Source organism: Drosophila ananassae, chromosome 3R (assembly GCF_017639315.1).
Source record: "Drosophila ananassae strain 14024-0371.13 chromosome 3R, ASM1763931v2, whole genome shotgun sequence".
Lineage (NCBI taxonomy): Eukaryota > Metazoa > Arthropoda > Insecta > Diptera > Drosophilidae > Drosophila > Drosophila ananassae.
In genome coordinates this window covers 8,035,127-8,061,962 of record NC_057930.1, presented here as the reverse complement: position 1 = coordinate 8,061,962, position 26,836 = coordinate 8,035,127, and the positions used below count along the sequence as shown (strand labels likewise).

The 26,836-nt window shown below is 39.9% G+C and overlaps 4 protein-coding genes and 2 long non-coding RNA genes across 10 annotated transcripts; 2 read left to right on the top strand and 4 right to left on the bottom strand.

Annotated features, from left to right (window-relative positions):
- Window positions 1-3,875: 3,875 nt before the first annotated feature.
- Window positions 3,876-4,370, top strand: LOC116656056. Its single transcript, XR_004311072.2, has 2 exons — window positions 3,876-4,093; window positions 4,150-4,370. It is a non-coding gene; the product is annotated as an uncharacterized LOC116656056 (long non-coding RNA).
- Window positions 4,371-4,946: 576 nt separating this feature from the next.
- Window positions 4,947-5,671, top strand: LOC26514694 (isoinhibitor K). Of its 2 annotated transcripts, none has more exons than XM_014905169.2 (3): window positions 4,947-5,064; window positions 5,115-5,409; window positions 5,469-5,671. In XM_014905169.2, the coding sequence occupies exons 2-3, from the start codon at window positions 5,337-5,339 to the stop codon at window positions 5,636-5,638; spliced, it is 243 nt and encodes an 80-aa protein (XP_014760655.1). In that variant the 5' UTR covers window positions 4,947-5,064; window positions 5,115-5,336; the 3' UTR covers window positions 5,639-5,671. The 2 variants fall into 2 exon arrangements, with proteins under 2 accessions (XP_014760655.1, XP_032311278.1); XM_032455387.2 differs by having other exon boundaries at window positions 5,460-5,671.
- Window positions 5,672-6,654: 983 nt separating this feature from the next.
- Window positions 6,655-7,290, bottom strand: LOC6505376. The gene has a single exon (XM_001964831.4). It carries the CDS (start codon window positions 7,129-7,131, stop codon window positions 6,730-6,732), a length of 402 nt encoding a protein of 133 aa, XP_001964867.1. The 5' UTR covers window positions 7,132-7,290; the 3' UTR covers window positions 6,655-6,729.
- Window positions 7,291-8,475: 1,185 nt separating this feature from the next.
- On the bottom strand, window positions 8,476-8,854 carry LOC123257323. The gene is made up of 2 exons (XR_006507362.1): window positions 8,736-8,854; window positions 8,476-8,675 (listed from the first exon to the last, which is right to left on the bottom strand). It is a non-coding gene; the product is annotated as an uncharacterized LOC123257323 (long non-coding RNA).
- A 5,596-nt stretch (window positions 8,855-14,450) lies between these two features.
- LOC6505374 lies at window positions 14,451-16,343 on the bottom strand. Of its 4 annotated transcripts, none has more exons than XM_014904999.3 (2): window positions 15,113-16,343; window positions 14,451-15,021 (listed from the first exon to the last, which is right to left on the bottom strand). In XM_014904999.3, the coding sequence occupies exons 1-2, from the start codon at window positions 16,011-16,013 to the stop codon at window positions 14,876-14,878; spliced, it is 1,047 nt and encodes a 348-aa protein (XP_014760485.1). In that variant the 5' UTR covers window positions 16,014-16,343; the 3' UTR covers window positions 14,451-14,875. The 4 variants fall into 4 exon arrangements, with proteins under 4 accessions (XP_014760485.1, XP_014760486.1, XP_014760484.2 ...); XM_014905000.3 differs by having other exon boundaries at window positions 14,451-15,056; window positions 15,113-16,342; XM_014904998.3 differs by having other exon boundaries at window positions 14,451-15,399; window positions 15,467-15,602.
- An 801-nt stretch (window positions 16,344-17,144) lies between these two features.
- LOC6505373 (excitatory amino acid transporter 1) lies at window positions 17,145-26,216 on the bottom strand. Its single transcript, XM_014904996.3, has 11 exons — window positions 25,157-26,216; window positions 20,922-21,269; window positions 20,756-20,851; window positions 20,527-20,694; window positions 20,416-20,458; window positions 19,545-19,587; window positions 19,301-19,484; window positions 19,113-19,243; window positions 18,623-19,052; window positions 18,465-18,561; window positions 17,145-18,397 (listed from the first exon to the last, which is right to left on the bottom strand). Exons 2-11 carry the CDS (start codon window positions 21,104-21,106, stop codon window positions 18,335-18,337), a joined length of 1,440 nt encoding a protein of 479 aa, XP_014760482.1. The 5' UTR covers window positions 21,107-21,269; window positions 25,157-26,216; the 3' UTR covers window positions 17,145-18,334.
- Between the last annotated feature and the right edge of the window lie 620 nt (window positions 26,217-26,836).

The following is a 26,836-nucleotide window of genomic DNA, read 5'->3' as shown; positions in this document are numbered from 1 at the left end:
TCGGCCAACTATATCCAATAGCCGCCATATAACTGAACGATCGGAAATGGAACAACCTTAACTGCAAAGGTTAATTTACCTTAATGAATTTTTTCCCCTAAGATACGATTTTGAGAACGAAAATTCTTCATTTGAGCGTGACAAATTGTGCTATCCTAGGCAAGATTTCGGCCGAAAAATTTCTAGACTTTAGTCATTGCTCTGTGCTGCTTTAAAATTCAATTGGTAGTCAATATATTTTCCCTTCCGCCCGTTTGGCAACAAAATATTAACAATAACCCATTCGTTCTAATTCCAATTCCGAATTCCGGTATTGATTCAAGAACACTTGAGCCATGTTTTAAGAAGTTTGTGTTGTCAAATTTAGAACCCATTTTTCTATCAGTGTACTTCATTTCATACACACTTTCATAATACAAGTGGATTTTATTTTGTATTCATTTAGGCTCATCCACGATTCAATTCTTTACACACGTTTGTGTGCAGTCCTCTAAGGTTCGGAAAATATTTTCCGTGGCGTCGCAACCACCGTATACAAAATATTCGCATGTGTTCGATTGCGACTGGTAAGTGTAACTTGGAAAATATCCTCTGCAAAGGCCCGTCTCACTAGGAGGAGAATCGCATTTTTCTGAAAATCGCTTAGGTTAATGTATAATATTATTATTATTTTTAATAAATAAATACCATTGCCTTGACCATGACAAACGGAAGCAAATATGAGGAAAGTTATTGTAAAGAAAATGTATTGATTCATTTTATGAAAGCTTTGGCTTCTAACCGCTCCAAAAATCAGAAACGAAGTGAGAGTTTTAACTAAAAGTCTACAAATAATATTATATTACTAGAGCTTGTCTAATACGAATAACCTCGGTAGAAATTGCAGTGACTAATAAAATAAACTGTATATTCTGTTAATTTACGTTTTTATTATAACTATATATAATACCCTATATATGTAATATAAAATATATATTCTCTAATTGAAAAATTTCTTGATTTTGCCTACTCATGTACATATGTATGTTATTCATATCTCTTCCTGGTTGGCATAGGATCCAAACTTGAACAAGATATTCCCATCATCCACGTCTTATTTATCTCATTATAGCTCTAAAATGATTAAAAATAGAGTCACTCATTCAGAGTTCATTTTATATACTTTTCCGCATTTTAACAATATTTTCGATGCGAAGTTTTCGTTCACGCATTTTAGATAGTTTTTTTTACACAAGTCAATATGCCAAAATATCTGATCACCGGTATTTTATCTCATCAAGAGGCTTTTCATATGATATCAGTTTTTTTTTTTTTGTATATATAGATCTTCAATTATTTAAAAAAGAACACATAATTTATAGAAAATTAAAGTAGCCTCTGGACAGGCGATTCACACAGTTAACAATACTTTAAATGTAACAATAAACACCAAAACTCTTTTTTTTACTCCATAGATTTTGACATTAAAAAAAGTGGAATAATTAAAAACCTTTCCAAAGATGTAAAGAATGTTTCAATAGCTTCAGTGGTTCTAAAGTTATACGTATTTTTAATTTAAAAATGTTTTTGGTTTAAAATTTGGAATTTGGTTAGTTTAAAAATTTTAATTAAAAATGTGCTCAAAGTGCTATTAAAAATCCAAAATTATTTCGTAGTTGCGGGAAACCAAATTGCTTAAACAAATAAACAGATGAGAGCCCGATCCTTATGGGAGTTTCACAATATAATCAATTATCAAAAAAAAAAAAAACAAGAAAGGAAGTTTATATACCCTTGCAGTTTAGCAGCAGCTTATATTATTATATATATCGGATCGTATATAGTTGTCCGATCCTTATGAAAATTTCACCATCAAATAAATTTTTTAATAAAAATATTGGGAACAGCCCCAAGCATCTTTAAAAATAGCAAGGTTGTGCCATTTCCGATTGTTCAGTTATATGACAGCTATAGGATATAGTCGGCCGATCCTTATAAAAGATCGGATTAGATTGTCCAAAACGGAATCCGTAGAAAGACCCATCATTCTAGCTTCAAAAACAACAAAGTTAAGCCATTTGCAAATCGGATAAGATTGGCCAAACTGCAAACTGTACTAAGTCCCATCTTTCTAACTTCTTCTTTCTTTTTAAGTTAGAGGGTTGGGACTTTCCACACATGTTATATTTGACCAAAATATCTTATGTACAAAATTTAGTAAGGATCGGCCGACTATATCCTATAGCTGTCATAGAACGATCGAAATTGGCATAACTTTGGTGTTTTTTAAGTTAGAAAGATGGGATTTGGTAGAGATTCTATTTCTAAAAACAATCTGATTTATCGAATTTCATAAGGATCGGCCAACTATATCCTATAGCTGCCATATAACTGATTGATCGGAAATGCTATAACTTCGTTGTTTTTCAAGTTAGAAGGATGGGACTTTCTTTGCATTCTAATTTGGGCCAACTTATATGATCTGCTAAATGTCATCAGAATCGGCCGTCTATATCCTATAGCTGTCATATAACTGATTGATCGGAAATGCTATAACTTCGTTGTTTTTCAAGTTAGAAGGATGGGAGTTTTAATGGATTCCTCTTTTGGCAAAATAATTCGATTTTCCAAGTTTCATAAGGATCGGCCAACTATATACGATCCGCTATATATCTAATAATATAAGATGCGTGGCGCCACCTAGCGGACTGCGACTCAACTGCAAGGGTATATAAGCTTCGGCTCCGCCCGAAGTTAGCTTTCCTTTCTTGTTTTATATATCATCGACAGACCTAAATATCATCGAAAACGATTGGGCTTTTATAAAAAATCAAAGAACCATTGATAAAAATAGTAAACGCGACGAAGTCATCGCTTTAATTGGCGAAAGTTTGTCCATATTGACCCTTGAATTTGCCCAATGGTCCCCAATTTGCCTAAAGATGGTGTAACTAGATATTAATAATGTATTTTAATAAAATTAAGAATATCTTTTGTTAAAATTAGATATTAAGCTGATATTTCAGCTTAATATCAAACTAAGTTTTGTGAAAATAATTTTGACGCACCGAAAACGTGTGCAAATACCCTTGCAGCGGGTTTTATAATTTTGGTCAAAAGTGTGCAACGCAGTGAAGGAGACATCTCCGACACTATAAAGTATATATATTCTTGATCAGGATCACCTCCTGAGTCGATATAAGCATGTCCGTCTGTCCGTCTGTCTGTCGGTTTCTACGCAAACTAGTCTCTCAGTTTTAAAGCTATCGCGTTAACTTTAACTTTAACTTTGCATACATCCTTCTTTTCCTTGCAGGTAGTACATAAGTCGGAACGGCCGGGATCGGTCGACTATATCCTATAGCTGCCATATAACTGAATGATCGGGAATGCCACAATTTTGGTGTTTTTGAGGGTGTTTTAAAGATAGAGGGTTGGGACTTTCCACACATATTATATTTGGCCAAAATATCTTATGTACAAAATTTCATAAGGATCGGCCGACTATATACGATGCACTATATATCTAATAATATAAGATGTGTGTTGCCACCTAGCGGACTGCTCCTCAACTGCAAGGTTATATAAACTTCGGCTCCGCCCGAAGTTAGCTTTCTTTTCTTGTTTTCTTTTGCTTTTATCTTTGTCCTATGAACCGCTATCTCTTGCATTTATTTTTGTGTCTGTGCAGCAAGGATCAATCTACGCGATAACATTTATTTCAGGAATACAACAAGAATAACAACTAAAAGAAGTTGGGATATGCAAATAATTGTGTGTTGTGAAAATAATTTTGACTAGGGTTGTATATAGTCTCCTCGCGCACGCAAAGGTACATATATAGAGAAATTATATTTATATTTATAATAAATAAATAAATTAACAGAATAGAAAGTTTATTTTATTAGTCACTCCTATTTCTACCGAGATTATTCGTATTAGACAAGCTCTATATATAATATTATTTAGAGACCTTTAGTTAAAACTCTCACTTCGTTTCTGATTTTTGGAGTGGTTAGAAGCCAAATCTTTCATAAAATGTTTAAATACATTTTCTTCGCAATAACTTGCCTCATATTTGCTTCTGCTTCCGCATATTTTTGTTCTAATAATGGTATTTATTTATTAAAAATAATAATAATATTATTCATTAACCAAAGCGTTTTTCAGGAAAATGCGAATATCCTCCTAGTGAGACGGGCATTTGCAAAGGAGCATTACCAAGATACACTTACAAGTCGCGATCGAAGACATGCGAATATTTTGTATACGGTGGTTGCGGGGCCACGTCGAATATTTTCGAAACCTTAGAGGACTGCAAAAAAATGTGTATAAGGAAATGAATCGTAGGAAATGAATCGTAAAAAATAAAATCCACTTATATTATGAAAGTGTGTATGAAATAAAGTCACTGATAGAAAAATGGGTTCTAAATTTGACAACACAAACCGGAATTCGAAATTGAAATTAGAACGAATGGGTTATCGATAAAATTTTTTTGCCAAACAGGCGGAGGGGGAAATATGGCTCAGCTAAAAATTTTGAATTTTAATGCAGCACAGAGCAATGACTGAAGTCTAGAATTTTTTTCAGCCGAAATCTTGCTTAGGATAGCCAAATTTTTCAGGCTCAAATCAAGAATTTTCGTTCTCAAAATCGTATCTTAGGATAAAAAATGCATACTTAAATAATTAATTTTTCTTGAACTAAGTATGTACGTTCTTGGTCGACTTCCAAGTGTTCGTACTTGGTTTAAGCAAGAAATTCTTGGTTTTTTTCTAAGTGTATAAAATAGTTACTTTAGATTGAAAAATGCGACAATTTATACGCTTACATAAGCCATCAACTATGCTTACATAAAATCCAATTATATTTTGCAAATGTGTATAAAATGAAGTATAAAATAGTTACTTAAGATTGAAAAATGCGACAATTTATACGCTTACATCAGCCATCCACTGAAACACTTTACAATTGTGTGAAGTTAGTTTTTCAAAGTTGGGCACCAGAGTAAAATGCAACTCAAGACTATTTTGCTTTCTCTTCTGATTGTCGGGGCTCTTGGAAATGATGAAAATAGCTCAAGTAGATAAGAAGTAGTTTCTTCCAATTAAAGTACTAAATAGTAAATCTAGGTAGATGTACAAAGCGGCCAGCAGTGACAGGACCTTGCGAGAAGTATGTGAAAAAGTGGTATTATGACGTCCACTTGAGGGACTGCCTAATGTTCCACTGGGGAGGATGCGGGACGTCGGAAAATATGTTCGACAACTATTATGAGTGCTGGGACGTGTGCCAAGACGCCTAGATATCACAGGAATTGTTGCCAAATAATCAAAAGCAGTTAAAATTCCAAAATGAAGCGTGTGTCTGTTTGCCTTATGGTGCTTCTACTTTTGTGTATGGCTGGTATCTGGGCCTACGATAAGAGTGAGTTATGAAGAATATTTAGCGGGGGAATTGTAATCCATCCTTGCTAGTCTTCCTAGCAAAATGCGATGACAAACCCAGTCAAACAGGCCCTTGCAAGGCGTCCTTTCAAATGTGGCGCTTCATCAAAGAACAAAAGATCTGCGAGTCCTTCACCTATGGTGGTTGCCAGGGAACGAACAATCTGTTTGACCAGGAAGAGGATTGCAAGACGGCGTGCTTAGTGTAAACTTTTAAAATAAACAACACTCTCTACAAGTAACATCTAGAGGTTTCATCAGCCCATAGCGGAAAGATAAAGTTCTCACGCCCAAATTATGATTTGTCTGCAAAGTTTGAATGGATTTTGCCAACAATTCCCTGGCTCGGCCCCATGCGAATAAACTACAGCGGCTCTGGCTCATGCAACTGAAAATTGGGTTGCAAAAAACTGTATTGCCTATGGTTTGAAATCACAACTGGAATGCGGTGTGATAATGGGCCTCAAATCTGGCACAGAGCATTTCAGTTTTGTGTATTTTTCATGGGGCCCTCGGTGACACAAACACACGGCGTATACCTAATCAGTTGCACCTCTAATGAGCAGGCCGGATCAACTGGATCTAGCACACCCCATGTTCCGCCTGGCCAATTCAATCAGCTCTGAGCTGCCCTCACTTAATATGCAGGTCCCAGCACAAATTAAAAGCCGACAATACACGGCAACTACAACAGTAGCTGCTGCAAACAGTTATTGTGTGTTTGTTCGTTGTCCGTTATTAGATTTCCCGACAACAGACAAAGTTCACTTGTCGCTAACATCAGATGTTAGCAATGCTGTCGCCATGTTTCCTTTTTCCCTTCCTTCGCCTACCCACCGTTTCCGGTTCCGCCCATCCACGTAGCTGGTGTAGACACACACAGTAGTCTGTGGGTGTGTGTGCGTGGGAATTAAATTCATTAGCAATTTGCACGCCAGCAAGCGGGTGAAAAGTGCATCCCAACTGATGGCAAACAACAGAGACAGGAAGATACGCGCAGACAGATGGACGGACATATTGTAGAGCGCAAAAAAAGTACAGGGAACACCAACAGAATTTTTTTTTCAGATGAGAAATTTTCTTCCCACTTCAGCCCCTTTTTTTTTATAGACCTAGTCATTAGCAAATTGAAATAAAAAACCCTACACATTTAAATATTTTTTTAATAACTCTTTCAACCCTAGAAGCTATAACACTCAAACCCCCTAGAAGAAACACTAACTCATACGTCAACCTATATACAATATATTTCATAAATCTCTTTAAATCATAAAAACGGCAATCTGTTAGATTACCAAATCTATCGCTTGAACGACAGATTGGAGTATTTGGAATTACGACCCTTTATAAATTCGCAATCCTTACGGTCCAGGGCCATGTCGTGGGGATATTCGATCGGGAACACAATAGGTTGGCGATCGACTCGCCCTTGAGGAGATTCGAGCATCCGTTGACTCTCCGTGTCCTCTTTTTCAGTGCACTTGCCCATGTACACCCTGAACCTTGCTGGAATGTGAACTTTGTTATACGGGTCCCTGGAATAGTCCCGATACTCTTGGCAGTCTAGATAGAACATGTCCTGATGATATATTTCGGCGTAGTCCACTGTCGCCAGTCCTGGAGGCATGGCTTTGAGGATGACCTGACGTTGCAAACGACTGCATTTGCTAACATTCCACATGTCCACCTCCGGGATGTGCATCTTGAGTCGATTTCTTCAAATCTCGCACAGTATGAAGTTAAATTGAAAAAGTGTGAAAGTATTTTTGTGTATTAATGTACCAGAGCTAGCTGATGTGAAAATTATGTTCAATGTTCGAGTTTTTTAAAAGGAATGAGATTTGGTGAGGTCGATTGGAAACATCTAAAGTTATAACTTGACGTTTTGACCAAGGCTTGCTTGAAATGTTTTTTCTCAAAAAATCAAAAATTAAAACACTGCAAGAAATAAAAATGTTTATATTACTTCTTAAAAATACTTAAACTATAGATCAATAGAATTGTCTGCCTCATAAAACCATAACCTTTAAGGGTCTGCCAATTGTAACGAACAACTAAAAAGCCTTTATAAGCTTTGGTTTGTATTTCATATATGGTAAATAAATTCAACGCGTTTCTCGTTTTTGATAAAATTATAATTAGGACTAATGTGTTTTCTCTACCATCGTCGGAGGTGATAGCTTCTAGCTTCTTGTACGATGGGTCAATTTTGACGCCACACTTTCCCTGGTAGTGCTTGGTACTTTTACTATATTGTAAGGATCACTGAATTGCCAAAGCCTTGGATTAAGTTCCACTGAGATGTGGTTCTCTTCGTCACCGTCCTCATTCCCACATCGGGGACGCTCATTTTAATTGAATTAATTAAATTAATTGTTAAAAAAGTTTTTAATATTTATTTTCTTTAGAATTGGATGATTGGTTTACGCAACCAAGGGATGGTACAAGCTCTTAGTACGATTGAGAATTCCTAGGATAATATTCATAGTAAAAGTTTTCCAGTAAATCAAAGCAAACTAGACAACACTGTAACATGGAGCCACTTTTTAATGGAAAAATCGTTGAGTGATTTAATCAATTTGCCTTCATTTGATTTGCAATATAAGAAACCAATTTGTTTACTGCCAATCCACTTCATTAGGACGAATGGGGGACAGTCTGAGTCTGGGGAGGTGAGTGTACACGAGCATGTCAGCAAACTAAACAAAAAGCCATTGATCCATTAACTGGAAGCCGCCTTGCCACTGAAACACAAACTCAATCAATCAGAGCTCGGTGCTGCTCAGCTTCTCAGCCTTTTTTTGTTCACATATAAACACTGTGTCCAGGGTGAGCGAGAAGAAAATGAATGCTTACCATGGAAAGTTCAATGGGGTCAAAGGAAAATGTCGCCTGGCTTCAATTAACCGGGCTTTGTTCGCGCAATTGGCAGCCATAAACTGCAGGCGCCGAGACAGCTTGCCAAAATTAATTAATACTCTTATTTCGTCTATGCAGCGTTATTTTCTACGTCATAAAATGCTTATAATAACTAAAGACTATGGACTTATTAACATTGGATTTATTGAAAAAAAACGAATGAACAAGCTTTCCGGCATTCGTCTTCCGACTTAAATATGTTTTTTGTGTCCGGGCATCCAAAATAATCAATATCAATGCATCTTTTCTGTCGTTTTATGAAAGTCCACATCGTTGTGGGCTGTATCCGGCAAGGTCCTCCATTACTGTGAATTGCATCACACTTCTCTGTTTATAAAATAAAATATTTACAAAAATATTTACTATCACAAATGTTTGTTCTCAAACCTTTTTCATAGCCAGCCACGGTTGGAATGTTTATTTCTGAAAAATTTACTAGAAAAAGTAAAAAAAAAGTTGAATATTTCATTGTATTTCTTTCTCTTTGCAAGATGCATTTAATTCAATTTATATCGTTTTTTAAACAAGGTTGCAGTTTAGTTTATTTAAAAACTGAAACATTTATTAGTCATACTTTAAGTAGCATTAAAATTCGATTCAAGTTGCTATTTTCCATTATTTTCTTCAACTCTGTAATCTTCTTAGTTTCGAATAATAATTTACTTTATCTATTGTTCTGATTATTTGGCTAATTATCAAAAATACTGACATTTGATTGATTGACCCAGTGGTCCGAGCTCAAAGACGATATTAGAATATATACCCAATAAGCCATTAAGTCTTTGATTGATTCCAGCCCAGACTTTGAACTGATTTTCTGGCCAGAGAGCCACTATGCCCTCCAGGCTTTTTCTGGGGATCCTTGCCCCCAACTGCTTCACGGGAAACTTTATGTTATGCTCAAGCATAAATCATGCATGAATGTGGCAGAAAAGCGATTCAAGTGGATTGGGAAGCAGAGACAGGCTACATAACTTTTCGCAAAACTCCGACGAACAACAGGCGGCAGCAAATTGCCCAACAAATCAATCAAATCCAACTGACAGAGCTGCAGGAAAAGCCGAGGAAAAGTTCTGTTTGCTTCACAGGACATGTATGTAAATGAAAGACGGATGAAATCGAAAGCTCTCTGGGCTGCCATTAAAGCGGTTTGTTGAACAGAATTTGGCAAGACACCCAAGATGGGCCACTATGATGGCCAATGATGTGGCTCGATAATTTAGGCTCAAGTGCCAGGCCTGGATCTAACTTTAAAGTTTCGAAGATGACTGAAGGGAAAGTCCCATGAAATATTCATGCCTGGCTCTTTATTCCCTTTGAACCTTAAATATGAGCAGGCCACAGGCTGCATAGTTAATCACTTCCTTGAAACAATGCCTTCTAAGCCTTTTCAAGCTTTTTCGTAATGACTGAAAATTCTCCTCATGAATTATAATAAATAAGCAAGCATACGCCATGTGGGCGCTGGCTTCGAGTGTTTATGAAATTCATATTCCTGGCCACTTTCTTGCCTACTTTGTATTCGCCATGGGCAATAAACATAAACATTAAAGCAAATTATTCCCACTCAAGTGAACTCAACTTCCAATCGACTTCATTATGCCACCTGCTCCTCAAAAAAAGGAGCCACCTGCTCATCTGTTTCTGGATCCGCCCCTGCAGTCTCAACTTTAATTGCCAGGACTCTGCTCCTTGAATTTTCCTTCGTTGTTTACTTTGCCTTTGCAATTTTCCTTCACAAATTTTTTTTCACCGCCTGTAATTCTCAGTCTTTGTTTATTTGTGCCCTGAGACTGCGCATATTTTGCCTTCAAATTAATTGTTGACATTTGCATCAACAAAACAAAAATGTACCGGAAAAATAAATGATAAAAATAAAAGAAAACATTTGTTGTTGCGGGTCTGTGGAAGAGTTAGGTTTCCCCTTCTTCACTTCTCCAGAACTTTTCTTATTAATTAGATAAACTGTGAGTGAACAATGTTATTTGCTTTACTCTTATTCCTGGTGGTAAAGTGAACATTTCAGCAAAAAAACTTTGTGAGTGGGAAGGCAAAAATAGAGATAACTTAATCGCCTTGATCTTAATTGGTAAATTTTACTCAAGTGCCTTCAAATAATTTCATCTTTTTGGCAAAAAATTGAGTCAGTTGTGTTCCTCGATTTTTATGATATTGTAATGAAGATTGAAGACAAATGACCCATTGCAACTATAATATACGAACAATAAACACAACATAAATAACATAATTATCAATCATGCCATTTCAATTCTTACATATGGGATAATTACACCCACTATTTTAAAACATTATAAAAAAATATTCTCAAGAAATCTCCACCGTCAATCTGCCCACACTGCAACAAAGTTCATCTAACTGTCCACCACATCTTCAACAACTACATAAAAAAAATTTGTTCGTCCTTCAAATCTTGCACACCGAACAATCTTCTTTTAGGAACTACATCTCTTCTATAAACAAATTATATAAATTAGCAATGAAACGTAAGCTAGACCAACCTAGTTTAATGAAATGCAATATAAGAGTTAAATAGTATTAAAAAGAAACCGCCTAAAGGCCTTTTTCGCTGCGGGGTAAAAATTTTATTATAATAATTTTAGTGAACTTTTGCTAATAATAATAAGCTACGAAGGGCTAAAATATTGACGAAGTTTCGGCCGGAAAGTCATGTTCAAACCATGGGGGCTAAATCAGGAAGTTGTCATATTTTTGCTGGTAATTAAAGGATTGACAAATGTTATACCTTCCAAGCTTCCAAAAAAAATTTTTTTTTGTGGGTTTTACATTTTAACATATCTTTAAAAGCCTATGCGCCCCTCTCCTGGCCAACCATTTTGCTTTACCATTTTTGGAGATGCGGTTTAGACCACATCGCTCACCAAATGCATTACACAAATTGTTCGTTTATGGCAAAGGTAAAAATCGTAGCAAACCGCATATAAAAACTATTAGGACGTCGCTCCGGGCTCCTGCAGACTATGACAAACATTTTGGCTCCTCAGCCCGCTTCCTGTCCAAAAGTGCAAAGGTGGAACATCTGCCAGCGGCATTCGGGCGCGTCAGCCAGCTCAGACATGTGGGCGCTACCCGGGCGACATTTTGGCAACATTCAATGGCTCGACTATAAATGCGAGTTTTTTATAGCGACTAGTTGTTACCTGGCTTTGATATAAATAATTTCATTATACTGTATGGCATATGCAGATAATTCTAATATATTTTTTATCATTTTTTTTACATAGGTCCTATTTTTAAATACTTTGGATACCGAAATCATTTTAAACATCATACCCACTAACTTGACTATTGTTGAATTTATAGGGTATGCAAAAATTGCATCACAAACTAGCTGACAAACATTTTGCACTCATTCGGAGCGACTGGAACAGGATCAGAGACACCGACACCGACATGGACGTGGACACGACCCTCTCACACTCACTGGCACTCGTAAAGGGATTGACATTTCAATCTTTAGTAGAATTGGGTTGCATTGGGTGCATGTTGTGCATATCCCACAAGGACACACTCTCCTCCCTCTTGAGGACATCGCTTTATCGTCTTATTTCGTGCATATTTCACAAATTGCATCCGTTTGTCGCATTTGGCAGCCATATTGCATAGCTAAACAACTTCCGCACGACTGATTGTGAGTCAATTACAAAATTGCATTTTCCCCCACGGGGTTAGGACAACTTCTAGGACGCGTTTTAGGGGGGTTTTGGTAGTTTGGAGTTCCATTCATTAGGCAAAAGAAGCTGGCCAACTTTGGCAGCCAAAATTGGCTCGGCAAATGGGTAACAACTTGTATGGCTCTTCGAGGAAAAGTTTTATTGCGGAAGTACGAAGCTGCATATGCAGGACAAGAAGTTTGCAATGAATACAAAATGTATTTAATTAATTTTTTATAGCCAGATGACTAACTCGTTTTGAAAAGAACCTTTCTGACCAAGATCTCGTTATCCCATATCTAAATATTTGATACGAGGGTGAATAAAACAAAATACTTTAATTTAGAAGAAATAACTTTTTATGGTGCATTGTTGTTTTGAAAAAATGTTTGGGGTAATACGAGTTCCAGCCGTGAGAGGTCAACGTAGACCTCACCTAACGAACCATGAGTTGACCCCCATCTTTCCATAGAAGCCATTAGCAACATCAACATGGAATGACCCAAAACTATTCCTTCTGTATCCACCAAAGGGACGGAATTGTTTGACCCTCCGGACTAAGCGAAGATTTGCAGCGGAGTCACGTAGGGGGAATAAATTTTGTATGACATTGCTGGAGCCAGTAGCCAGGATGCCCGTATCCCAGGACCAGGATTCCAGGAGGCTGCCATCAAAGTAGCGCAAATTTGTAACGGTAATTTAGCTACGGCATCCATCGGATTTCAGCTCTGGGGGATGAGCACTAAGTAGCCTGGTCCATATTTCACGCAACGACTACAAAACAGACATGGCCACGCCCAGTTGGTGAAAGACCAAGGTCTCGCAGCCGCTCCCTGCAGCCCTTGGGCCCCACCCTCTCTGCCCCATTCCCAACTGCCCCATCCATTAGACGCCAAATTGAATTAAATGTAAAAATCTTTTGCACGCAATTGAGAAATGGGAAAGTGCAAAATAAATTTATAGACATAAATATGAAAAGAGCGAAAGATGCCGGACAAGGGGAAATACTTTCAGGACTTTTTTAAGACTTCCATAGAAATTAAAATGCCATTTAATGCTGCCGGAATATAAATTAAATGGCCGCATTACTTTGGCGTTTTATGTTTATATCCTACGGTGTCCCTGGCTCTGATTCTGCCAAGGGAAGCTCTGGAAAAGCCCTGGAAAGGCAGCTAGTCGATTTGCCGGTAAATTGAATTGGCATAAAGGCACGCCGAAACTGAAAGTTCTGGCCAATCCTCAATTTGTGCTCCCCAGCCAATCCAATCGACGGTTGTCTGGTTTTATGGCTGAAAATTTATACTCGCATTGTCTGCAACTCGGCCGGAGTCAAAAACCGTGCCGCATTTGTACCACTGTAGTTCGATTCGGTGGAATGGGTGGATACTCTGTTGGCAATTGTTTATGCCATTTAAATTTGTTATGCCCATTTTATGTCTCTTTGTGGTTTTATGGCCAAACTTTTATTTATGTCTTTCCCTTGCTGGAGTCTCCGGTCACGCCAATTGCATTTGATTAGGTTTTTTGTTTGCCTAGTTGCTGGCCGTCGATGACTTTACCGGATAAGCGGAGAAACATGAGTAATTCCACTTGGGCCTTGAAGAAATATTTATGGCGAATTAATTTCAGAGAGATACGCTCTTAACCAAGAAATAAAAAGGTTTTTATTGAGTGCAATAAGCTGGAATGACTCAATCATGTCCCTGGACAGAAAATTAGATGGAGATGGCCATCCGCATTTACCTGTGTACCTATGTAAATTACTTATTGCACTTGGCACTGAGATATGGCCAGGTACAGGAGTAACCGGTTGTGTTGATTTTGCGACATTTAGGAAGATTTATGGCCACACCTCGCCTGCAAATGGCCGCCCAACTCGAGAGTTGGCTTAAGCGGAAGCTGCAACGGTTGGCACGGTGGCACGGAAGCACGGGGCACGGGGGCACAAGAAGAAGATTCGAGTTGGGCAAATTGCCGAAAGTCATTAAGTTTGCGCATCGGTGCAACAGCAATGAGATTTCCTCACCTGCAACTGGGTCTTGGGGTCAGGCAACAGCGGAAAGGCAAAGATGGGAGCGACTTAAAGGGCTCATTTTTATGCAATCCCCAGCCAAGGACCCAAGGAGCAACCCAACTCTTTTGCAGCTCTTTCTCCGGCTGAGACTGCGACTGAGGCTCAGGCTGCCATAAATATAATTACAGTTTCATTTCCGTTTCAACTCGAAAATGGGTATTTGGCAAGCGGGCGACGACTTGGCTCAGACTCAGGCAACACGTGGCGTATGAGCAATGCATGGCCCTCGACGACATGCCATTTGTTCGCAAATTGAACTCAACCACTGCATAGCAGATGTTTAAAAGTGTAACCACCGCAGATAAAGAAATAAATGAAGATAATCAAACACACTGCTTCTCTTTCATACAAAATGTAATAATATTTGTGTTTGGATATACGTAAAAAGGCTTTAGACGCATATAATGAGGTGTTGCCCCGATTGTATCGAATTTTCGGATTATTCGATCAGTAAGGTGAATCCTACTGAATGCTCTATCGGATCAATTTGACACTCAGGTAGATGCAGACTACCAGGCAGCAACACAGGAAGCTGTATCGAACTTTTTCCCGATCTAGTATTCCATGTTGATCGCAGAGGATTAGTTGGAAAATGTGCCGGAAGAAACCGATGGGGGTGCGACGAGTGACCAGAATTCCTTCGCCCTGCAGCCGCCCTACCTCATCCTCGCTGTCGTCGCGCAAGGGCACCTTGCTCATCAGCTCCACCAATTCATCCCGCACACCCGGCGGCAGACCCTCGTTGAGGTAATTGATTGTGTTTAGCTCCAGCTCATGCTCCGCATCTCTCTCGTGGGTGCGCTCTGCTGCCGGAATAGGCTGGAACTGGATACCCCGATTGGTGCTTGCCACTCTCTGTATCCCCTGCCAACGCCAAAACCAGAGGAGGGGCGACGCCCAGGATATCCTTCGGGCAGGTGGCGGAATTGGATCCATGGGAACCAGAATTGGAAAATCATGGTAAATGGACGGGGTGCTCGCAAAGCTCGCGTACTCACTGCGAGATTGGTCATTCGGATGGGTGGGTTGCAGTTCTCGGAGGTCGTGGCACTTGGATCGAACAAAGTTCTGTGCCGGACGCAGATCCTCTCCAATGGTACAGTGAAGAGTCTGCTCTACCTGGCGATCACACTCCGAGCGCTCTGAAAGCGTGTCCCGCTCCGTCTCACGGCTGCTTGGGTAGTCAGAGTCTTCCAGGGATGCCACTACGGAGGCCTCATCTTCAGTTTCAAGGTATCTATCCTGATTCACATTCTGGTGGGAGTCTTGATACATATCTAGCATACTGTGATTATCCTGACATTGGCTTGTCTCCCGATGAGCAGCCTCGTTGGATTTTTTTGTATTCTTACCCGAACAAGTGGTGGCTTCACCGCCTCCCTGAAACCGCCGCAGGGTCTCGCCAATTTTCACGCTGTACTGCCGGGCCGTATTCAGTGAGAAGGGAACCTTGAAGCCCAGGATGTTGGGACCGCCACCGTCGTCGTTTTCGTCGTAACCACAGGGTCTGTACAGACTTGGATTCATCTGATGTTGGCGGTACGATCCCGGCGGAGCCCTTTGGTTAAAAGATCCAGGAGTGGGCCAGTACGACCGTGGCACATGTTTTGGGGTCTCCGGCACACTGAAGTGTGTAAAATGTTGCTGGGACGGCGGCGGAGACCTTGGATTATCGGAACTAAGGCGCATCTTCAACTCCCTGGCGAACTGCTCCTGGGCCCGGACCTTGGCCCTCTCCCCGATCAGCGCCACGTGCAACGACCATTCGGCCTGGCGGCGGTTTTGAGGAGTGATCGGCCCAATGATAATGTTGTGGCTCTGGCACATTATGGACAGCTGGGGATCGGAGAGCTGTCTAATATCCTCGTATATGGGACGCAACGGTTGGTTGGGTATCATATTGAAAGCGGATAGAGCATAATTTAATTAAAACGAAAAAACTGAAAATTTAGAGCGGATTTCCTACAAACTTGGCTTTAACAAACTGGTGTTTGCTTAAAAGTGTTTTTAGGCATACTAACTTGAACAAGTGTTCTGTCAGTGTTCTGAATTCTAAATTAAGTGTCCATTTTTGTGTCTTTTGTGTGGAGAAGTAGGGAGGCTGTGGGTCTGCCTGTGTCTTTTAGGGAGGGTTCTGCTAGAGTGTATATAAGAAATATATAGTTTGACTTGAGGGTCTTCCCAAGGCAAACTCTTTATTGGAAAATAAATCACAACTTTCGGTGCTATGCAAACGAACCTGACAAACGAAAAAGTTGAAAAGTCATCGAGATTTTCTGCTACTTTGTTTCTATTTTATTTTATTTTGTTTTGATGACCTTGCTGCATTTCCCAGCTCAAATGTAAAGTTTTTCTTTCACCATTCGGTGTCCCCCTTTCGATGGGCCCCCAATTTTATATTTGTCGAGCTTTGTTTTTCGTTAGGGCCTTTTGTTTGTTATTTTTTCAGAAGCAGTCGGTTTATGGATAAGGGTTTGGCATGGGTAGGCGGAAAGTACACACAGATGGGACCCTGGATAGATCAAAGCACCATTGCTTTGGGGGTATCTTTGGGGGTACAAGGGTTCCCCTTTTAGTAAAGCTAGAACTTTAGTGTATTTTTATGACAGGTTAGAACATTTTTTTTGCATAAAATATTTCATTAGCTTAGCTCGTTTAAGCTTCTCTTAAAATAAGTTAGAAGTGGGGATCTAAAATAATATATACATTTTCAGAAGTTTTCTGTTAAATTTTTTATTTTATACATTGCTAGAAAATACTAGTGTAAGAAATAATTTCTGTACAATATTAAGAAAATATACGATTTTAAAAAATTGCTACGAACCAAAATGTAACGCCATCTACCTTGAAACATGCAAAAGCTAAATTTAAGCTCTAGAGTGTAGAAGTTCTTGCGGTTTTTGGAAGCTTTTATTTATTTGTAAACCCAGTAGGCCAGTGGCTCTACAACCTTTGTGGCAGTTACGAAGTCAAGGGATTTTCTTTTATTAAACCATATCAGGTTTATTGAAATTTTAAAACATCAAGAGCTCTCGTAATATTCATAAAGTTTTATTAGTAAACATATATTTAGACTACACACAACTACAAACATTTTTAGATGATTCGTAACCTAAACAATTCTTCGGTTCTTCGTCAAACTTTAGTTTTGCAGAAAGCATGGCAAACACTTTAATAATCTTATGGCTTTTGTATTGTAATATTTTATTTTTTTTTGGCTTTTGCTACCAATATGACCTAATTTAAGTTTTTTTTGGTTGCATAAATGTAATAAATAATGTGTTACGTATATAAATTGAATGGCTGTCTGATTATTGCAGCGCCCTATTATTGTCATTCAAGAATTTGTTTTCCACGCTTTAAATATAAATATTTTCCATAAAGATTTATGTATGTATACTTAAGCTATTAAGTATTTACAAAGCTCAACTATGAACACGAACTTGTAACGGCATTAGAAATTCTGATTCGGTTTAATTTTTTTTTGGCTTGTATGGTACTTATTAGAAATTTATTGGCTTTTGCTAGTTTTCTATTCGTCCTTTTGTTTTTTGAATTGAATTGTTTGGATTCGCTAAGTCAGAACACTGTATGTAGAATAACGATTAAGAAATACTAGTTACGATTCATTGGATCTCAACAATTTGCGACCTACAAAATGCGATTTCTTAGCTTTGCTTGCTTTGACTTAATTTTTGAGTCGTTTCGCTGTTAATACTAATCATATGGGAGAATGTAATGCAAATTTGAACTCAATTTAATTATATTTAAAAATTATTTACACCATGATAGTATCTCTAATTTAGACGATAAATGTTCTTTTGTTTTCGATCTTAACTCATATATTCTGTGCTTGCTGCTGTCTCGATTTAATTTATTCTTGTGAAAAACAAACTAGTTAACGAATATGTCACTTAAATTCGTTGCTGGCTTAGTACTTGTACTCTGGCAGCCCCCTGGCCCCGTGCCACGGTATCTGCTTCAAATTAATCAATCTGGAAATTAGATGCGACTTGGTCACCCATAATTATCCGCAAACAAACGTGATGCATCCGCCCCAGCCTGTGTCCTGTTCAGCAATGACCCACTTAAAACTCCACGTCATCGTCGTCGTAGTCATCACTGTCGCTGTCGTTGCTGGGGAGGATGTGGAAACATGCCCACAGCCGGGCCATGTCCACTCATCGTTTGCGGTTATAGGCGCCAAGCGAAGACTGCCTTCATTCCTTCATCTCGTGGCCATTGGTCCCCAGCTCGAGGAGCTCATGGGGCTCGGCACTCAGCTGTTGAAGGAAGACAGTTTTCATGTAGAAAGAAATATAGCTAAAGGTCCCGAGAACCTGGTCTTACCCTGTCTACACTGGCCAGATCGTTCTTCGACAGATGATTAACCAAAATTGTGCCCAAGGCATCGCACATAACATTGATGGTGGTACGGAAGCGATCGCTAAAGTGCGAAGAATACGTAAGTAAATATATGAAATATATTTTATTTTTCTCAAACTTACAGTAACCAATCCACAGCAATGATGAGGGATACATCCTTTGGCTCCAGACCAACTGTGTCCAACACCATGACCATGGTGACAAGACCCGCTTGGGGGATTCCGGCGGCTCCGATCGATGCCGCGGTGGCTGTTATGCTGACGGCCACAATGGTGCCAAAGGAGTAGCTCATCTCACGGTACTGGGCAATGAAAAGGGCAGCCACGGCCTCGTAGAGTGCGGTTCCGTCCATGTTAATGGTGGCACCGACTGGAATGACGAAGCGAGTGACTCGCGGATCGATGCCCATGCTGTCCAGACACTTGATGGTCAGGGGCATGGTGGCCGAGCTGGATCCAGTTCCGAAGGCTGTGGCTAAGACTTGACTCAGTTTGGCAATGAAGCTGTAAGGCAGACGTCGAGTTCCCAGGAAGAAAATCACGGCAATGGTGCCTGTTTAGAATAAGATTTTTATTTAAAAACCGAATGATAGTTTGACCAAACAACACTTACCAAAACCATGCAGGAAAAGACCGATCATGACCGTGATGAAATACCATCCCAAGGACTGTATGGTTGCTGCTATCGATTCCATTTCAATAATTTTGGCGGCAATTAAAAAGCCCACGCCAAGGGGAGAAATCCTGAAGAGATCAAATAATCAATTACCTTATTCACCAAATGTATTTTCTATTACTAACCAGATCACCCAGGAAGTGATGGTCATCATAGCCTCGCTCAAGGTGGTAAAGAAGTCCTGGAGCAGTTGACCCTTTTCTCGCATTCGGCCAATAGTGGTGCCTAGGATGACACTGAACATGACCAGACCCAAGACGTTCGAACCCTCGCGTTGAGCCGACTTGAATTCCCAGTTTTCCATGGGCTCTGGGTATAGGAACAAGGATATTTCAAATTGAGGCTTCTATGAAGTGCAAAGAAACTTACGTGCTGGGCTAATGGTGGTGTTTTCATAGATCTCAGTGCGGTGCTAAGAAAGGAATAGGTTTCAATATTATTTTGCGGTCAACCGATTGAAAAATAATTAATAGGGAGGCTATTTGCTTGCCCAACTCACTGATAATCGCACAAGACATGTTTATTCGCTTTTTCTGAACTCTGATACCACAAAATGTTCGCGAGTGACGTGTCGACAAAAAATTCCCATCCTCCCATCTTCTGCGGCGATTTTGCAATAATATTTTCCATATTTGTTTCATTGGAAGGTTGGAGTTGCATTAGCGAAAGTCGACGTGGTTTTTTATTCCCCTTCATTGAGTCAACAATAATCTAATTGTGCGCATGAATATTCATTTGGTTGCCTACCTACATCAACATACTATACGTACAATGTACATATGTGTAAGCATATAATTATATATTTATGTGGAGGTACAATGTCCACATATCTGCCACACAGGCACAGCTAAGTACTTTGATTCAATTTGCGTCTGGGGTCTCCTAAATCGTGCTGATCTGACCACTTTGATACTCATTCACGTTCTCCGGCTGTCTGTCACCGTACTATATATGCGATAATTGAAATTTAAGCACATGCACAGGCCCAGGCACATTCACAGACACACCGGAGCGAAGCCCTCGCTCGGCAGTCCCCCTTCTTGATGCTGGATCGTAATTGAAATTGCGGTATCCCTATCATGACAGTTTTGATTATGTTTCGCGCTTTGTTTCAATCAAAATCACACCAAACCGCAAAGAATTGAATAATTGCTACCTCTACCACAGTTATTTGCATTTTCTGTTCGTTTACTTTGGACCACAGTGCGTATGCTTGTTGCAAGTAGAAGAGGCAACTCACCTGGAACATGGTTGACTGAATTATGTTGTCCGTGAACATGTTTCTATTGAGAAGCAAATAAGATTTATCAGTTTTTGATTTTGGTTCTGGAAACTCTTGATAATCACATACCGGACCAGATCCATTAGGGTGTCGGGGGTTAGCACCTTGGAGGCCTTGTCGATGCTCTCAGTCTGGGTTTCCACGATCTTGGCTCCCTGTCCGGGACGCAGTGTGGTCACTAGACAAATGCCCAGAATGACAGCCGATATGGTAGTCACAAAGTAGTATGTGATGGCTCTGTGATATAAGAGTTTATTATTATTAAAGAATATTTCGTTATGTTTTATTTTGAGTTTACCTGGTGGCAATTTTGCTGGACATACTCAAGTCCAGGCCACCAATGGCACTGGTAATTGACGACACCAACAAAGGCACAATCAAGCACTTCAGCATTCTGAATTTAAAGAGTTTTGATCAGTTTTAGGTTGTTCACTCATTTAAACTCTCCAGTATTTTATACTCACCTCAAGAAGATCTCTCCGGGAAAGGATATGTACATGATCTCACGCTTTGTCCACTCCCCTGTGCTGTTCTTGATGATGAATCCGACGAGTCCGCCCACAAAGACACCAATAACGGTGGCCATGGTGAGGACGTTCTCCTGCATGAAGGCCTTGAACTTGCTCTCATCCTGCTTGGGTCGCGTCATGGCTGCGGTCCTTTGACTTTTCTGGGGCTAGGGTTATGCAACCCTGGATACTGCTGGTTGCCCTCCTTACGCAGTCGTGGCGTCCGTCCTAGCCAATCCTATGCCAGATATAAAAACCTATGCCAAAGGTTCCCTTCAAGCAGCGATTACCCAATTAAGTCACCTGAAAGTAGGAATTGTAAATACTTATTAGTGACTTCATACTCTCTAATATTTTTATTTCTCCTGGAACATCACCTGGAAAAAGCTAAAGTATATTATTTCAAGTTTTCCTTAGAGGGACTCTGACGGAAAACGAGTTCCAACCAGAGGACAGATGTTTTCGAGGGGGTTACTGTAGCGTTTCCTCCTCACGGGGCGAACAACGATCGACGACTGAGCTTTCGCACAACGCAGTTATTTACAACCCCCGAAATGATTCGCATCGGGCAGCTGGGCTTTTGTGTGATTTATGCTCACCCCTTTCCCCGGGCGAGGGGTGTTACTTTTGACACGACGCCGGACGGATGTTGTTCAAGGCTGGGTTTATTTCAAACACGAGTATGATTTTTCGAAAAATGCTTTTTCTAGAGAACAGAGCGGAAGGAAGTTCGAAGTTTGGCAAACTCAAACAGCGCCAAACAATCATTAAGTTGACGTCTGCCAGTTTCTCACTAAGCTTTGACACTTTATCGCACAATGCACAAATGTGCTAAAAACAAACGAATTGCTACTCAATTAATCGAGGCGTTGGAGCAGCAATGGAAAACAAGTTCATCGGAAACGTGCCAAACAAATAAATTTACATAAACGATCTAACGACTGATAGAAACTAATTCCCTGTCTTGAGTGGGTGCAAGGGCGGAATGCAAACGGCGGACGGTGATCAATATGATCGGCTTCATCTCGGAAAAGTGACCCAAATTGTCAGCCACCCGAGCCGCTTATGAACCATGGTCATCGCAATATCCTCTCAATTGGGAAACACTACGACGAGAACCATTTTGGATTAATCAACGAAAATGTTCACACTTTGCAATTACTTAGCCAATTGTATTGCAATTGAAGTGACGGCAGGAATGAGATTGAGATCACTTTGGACTAGTAATAGAATTGGATGGTTTGAGGGACTAAATAAGTGACTAAAAACTCTTGTGGTGTTTTTCCATTAGGAAGTTTTTTCCTAAAAAGTTAAATGGGCTTTTTAAAGTTTAGAAACTAAACCATTTGTTAGATATGTACTTGGTACAGAAGGTTTTAGAAACAAGTTTTGTCAAAAGATATCTAAACAGCTTTTCGAAAAGTTTTTTTTTAAATATTTTAGGCATTTGTTTCTTTGGTTTATTGAAGTTTTTTCGATCGATACATTTGAGTGATTTGTGATTTTTTTACAATCAAGAACCATAAAATCATTAACAAATATTGAAACCAGTTTCAAGTAAGCTTTCCTCAACTCGTAGCACTAAAAAAAAAAACTTTCCCTTATATAAACTACATTTAAATCTCCACTATGAGATCACTGATGGCAATTGTCTGGTTGCTCCGCACCATTTGGAAGAGAGATGCGACAATAATGCCATTATGTGCCCAATGTTCACAACAGGGTCCGTGGTCGGGTGTCTGCGGTTCGCCTAATTGATGTATGTAACTACAGAATGGAACACCGACTGCCTCGTCTCTGAGTGGATGATTGGCATGTGCCCAGGTCGACTGGGTGGTGGGTAACAGGTGTTTGGGTATTCCATTGATACAGAGACCTTTGGCAGAGAGCGCTGTTCTATTTTTCGTACTTTGTCAGCCGTGTCATATCATTGAAAGGCACAGGGTGTTTAAATGAATCGTTTGATTGGCTAATGGCTTGGTTATTTTCTGCCTTTGATTGAAAAGGGTGAGAGGTGGCTGGGCCAAGTTTAACTGCCGATAAGAAATTAATTTGATTAATAAAAACGCAGCTCGAGTGTGTGTACTTGGAGTGCAGTCGCGCACACTTGCACTACAAAACTAATTTATTTACCAAGCCCCGTTTGAACAACTGATTAAATCGCAGTTGTCTGTTGGTTTAATTTTTATTCATATTTTTCACTTTGAACTTGACCGTGAGTAAGGCAAATCAAATTGTTTACATGCATATTTATATACTCCTATGCAGCCAGACATTGCGTTCGTTTTGAATTTGTGTAATTTATAAAAAAAATTGTTGCAGTTGTCTTTGAATTTCAAATGCAGCGGAAGTAGCATTGATCCATGGGCGTCGCCATCGCAATATTTACATAATTAAAGTACATTGCCAAAAGGATGGGTTTCACCCGAAGCGGAAACGAGGAAAACAACCATTATTAATGGGAAACGAGATAGCTGTTTTGACATCCACCCCGCCCGTGATCGTGGGTGAACTTGAAATCTTTGTGTTTGTTAGCGAGGCACTAAAGCCCGAAGCTCTAATTGGCCCGAAAACGGGAGCTGCAGTTCCCCGAAAGTCCAGTCCCTCATGTAGTATATCATTTCATAAACATTCCATACGTGTGTTTATGGAAATCGTCTCTTCGCCATTTTTTTGGTTGATTGGCAGCCAGTTTACATGATCGCACAATTCTATTATTGTTGTCGGTAGTCAAACACAAATATATTGCCTCTGAATATATGAACATATATCCAGAGATGCATACTAATTAACGTCATATAATCTGACTTATATAACGCGCTTTTACTACCCAACTAATTAATGCAATGCAAACTGTGTTCCTGAGAGCCCATGTTCGAGTTTCAGCAAATTCATTGTCAATGCAAATTGATTTGCATTCCGCGGGGGTGGGGTCAGACAAGGGGCTGCCGGGGCGAAGGCTGACCCCACCCATTTATCTTTTTGATGTGAGGAAATTCATTAATAAAATGTACGTCTGGGGAGGGGAAAACCAGTTAAAACTGCACCGATCTTAGCTGAATATGTGTGTTAGAGGGGGTGTTGTTGCATGTTAATGAAACATATTATCACAATTTATGAACTTATAAATACAATTTCCTAAGAACTTTATAAAAGTGATTTGTATGAAGAGTTTTTTTTATAATCTAATTAAACATTAAGTGTTTAAAGCCTATAAGAAATCATTTATTTTATGACGCTGTAATCTAGACGCCCTTATCTATAGACTTCATGTCTGACTATCTCGAAACGGTAGCCCACAATTTCCATAAACTTTTACTTTATCAAGAATTGGTAGATTTCCGCAAAAAAAACGAACAGTCAAGCACGAAACTAAATTCTCTGGCCCTCAATCAAACTGATTCATTAATGGTTATCTGGTCTTTTTTCTGCCCTGAGGCGAAAATTAATTTGTCTTGGAAAAAACTGGTGACGGACATGACACTCAAATATTTAAATTTTGAATATTATTTGTCGCATGCATTTCGCAGAATTACATCTCTCATTTTCGCTTACTTTTTCTTTCTCGTGAGAGAACATAAAAGAATTTTGGTGCATCGCGCAAATAAAGTGCATTGTGCGCTAAAAATAAAAATAATTAAAAAAGAAAGCGAAGAGACATAACCGCGTAAACGGCCCGACACGCCCCCGTCGAGGCGTCGGTGGGCGTTCAATCAAGGTTAGTCGGGCGGCAATTCAGAATCTTATCAGTCTAGCAAATCGCGAATTATTCACGCTTCTCTCTTGTGACCCGCGAAGAGTAAATCGATGAGATGACAATTCAATCTGATGTCTAGCTAGATGTTTTTGTAATTTTTTCAATCCTAATTTTTAGGGAATTAATGGGTTAATAAAGGACTCAAAATGACAGGAGCACTGACCCAGTAAACCCAATAAAAACTTACCCACCACAAGGAAAATAATCACTTGGCAACAAATGAAAATTCTAATAGGTATTTAAGGCAGCCAGTCCTTATCCTTAAAAAGTGTCTCACAAGGCGCGAGAGTATGATTCTATAATATTAAAAAATTTCAGCACATCACATTATTGTCATAATATTCTTTTTGGACTATTTTTTGGTTTTGGCCGAGTGCGGAAATAAATTTGAATAGTTTTCATATAGTTTTTGGCAGTTCTCCGAAACACTTACTTTAAAAAGTATTCACATTTGCCGCAGGCTGGGCGACAGCTTTTGAAAAACCCTTTTTAGGGGGAGGATTAAGTCGAATCGGATCGAGTTGGATCGGGAGACTCGATGTCTCGAGCACGAGACGCGGCGATCGTGGGACTACTATATGTATATCACTCACACCGATCTGGTCTAGTCAGCCCTGCTGGCAATGCTGTAGAACCTGACTCGTCGGTTTGCAAAACAGTACTAAAACTAAATCGAAATCAAATTCGAATATAGTCAGCTACCGCGCAAATTGTTCAGCGGCAGCGACGCCGACTTCGGCATCCGTCTCAGCGGGTGCGAGTGTTCGGCGAGTGTGTGTTTGTGTGTGCGGGGGGGTTGACTTTCATTCATCAAAAGCAGCTGGCGCTGCCGCGGCTTTTCAGCCTCTGCTAGCTGGTGGCTGCTGTCAGCCGACTGCGCTGCTCTCACCGCATCTCACGTAACGCATACGCAGTGTAGGCCGCGTAATTTATCGCGCCTTGTTTCGCTTTCCTTTCCACAGCTATCCAGGAGTGCAGTGAAAGGAGCTCATTATAGGCAGCTTCTTGGGTCCTACTTAAAACTGCATCCTCCTCATTAGACGCTGCATTCTGTAACGATTCTCTCTGATCATCCTCATTTTGTTGCTAATGCCAATCAGGGGTGTGCCGCCTGCCACAAGGCTGCCCACTCCGCTTTCCGCTACAAAAGAAAGCAAGTTTATCTCCAGATCTGGTTTATTACGACATAGCACCAACTTACCGGATAAGTGGGTCAAGTTTGTGCATTTAAATTGTGTCAAAGATCGCCACAAACCACCCCGAAATAATAATGCCGAACAATGGCCCTAACCATGGACTACTTGAACTTGATTGAATGTAGAACCCCGGAATACAATAGGCACGACAAGAAAGTGGGCAAGACTTAGGACTTAGCTGGCCGAAAGAATGTTAGTTGAGCATTTCCGGTTTCATATTCGCCCATAATAAATATCCGCAGCAGAAATATAGTAATAAAAATCAGCAGCCCAGCTGCAGCTAGCTGCCTTTGATCCGCTACAATTCGATTTGCCTTGGGGGCCAGTTCCAGTTCCATGCTGGTGGGAAATCGCTGTGGTGAGCTCTAACTGCGGAAGAGCAGGCCGGAGGATGGGATGTGGCTAAGTGGCTTGCCGTTGACACCGCTGACCAGAGTCCCTAACCATAGTCATCCACTTGCTGGTCCCAATTCGGATGGATCGCCGTTTCTCTGTTGGAGAGGTGAGCTGAGGCTCGGATCGGATTAGTTCGCCTGTGACATGTAGCCGTGGACAGCACACTCACACATTGGGACCGGAACTGTCGATCTTCATTTTTGACACTGGAAATTTTAGAAATCCCACAAAATGTTGAGGTTGGAAATGGCATATGTTGCCATATTATGATGTATAAATAACTAAATAATTAGATACTTATCTGTGTTGGTGGCCCAAAGTTAATTCAGAAAGTGCTTCGTAATGCGGATGGGCCTTTCGAGGGGGCTTAAGAAACAATCAAGTTGGCACTGACCTAAACATTTTTGGCTCTACAGAATTCGGGTTTCTGTTTCTTTATCATTTTCATTTAACTTATCTTATTGCCTTCATAAAAACATATTCCAAAATTTCTTATCCAGCTTCTTATGCAACTACAATGA

What these genes read in the sequence shown, in the direction of transcription:
- LOC6505376 (XM_001964831.4), bottom strand. Translation starts at nt 7,131, where the DNA reads ATGCACATCCCGGAGGTGGACATGTGGAATGTTAGCAAATGCAGTCGT.
- LOC6505373 (XM_014904996.3), bottom strand. Translation starts at nt 21,106, where the DNA reads ATGACGCGACCCAAGCAGGATGAGAGCAAGTTCAAGGCCTTCATGCAG. An exon ending in ACCCTAATGGATCTGGTCCG is followed by an intron (nt 20,459 to 20,526) that starts GTATGTGATTAT and finishes GCTTCTCAATAG; the next exon opens with AAACATGTTCACGGACAACA. An exon ending in ATCACTTCCTGGGTGATCTG is followed by an intron (nt 19,244 to 19,300) that starts GTTAGTAATAGA and finishes TGATCTCTTCAG; the next exon opens with GATTTCTCCCCTTGGCGTGG.
- LOC26514694 (XM_032455387.2), top strand. Translation starts at nt 5,337, where the DNA reads ATGAAGCGTGTGTCTGTTTGCCTTATGGTGCTTCTACTTTTGTGTATG. An exon ending in TATCTGGGCCTACGATAAGA is followed by an intron (nt 5,410 to 5,459) that starts GTGAGTTATGAA and finishes CATCCTTGCTAG; the next exon opens with TCTTCCTAGCAAAATGCGAT.
- LOC6505374 (XM_001964830.3), bottom strand. Translation starts at nt 16,013, where the DNA reads ATGATACCCAACCAACCGTTGCGTCCCATATACGAGGATATTAGACAG.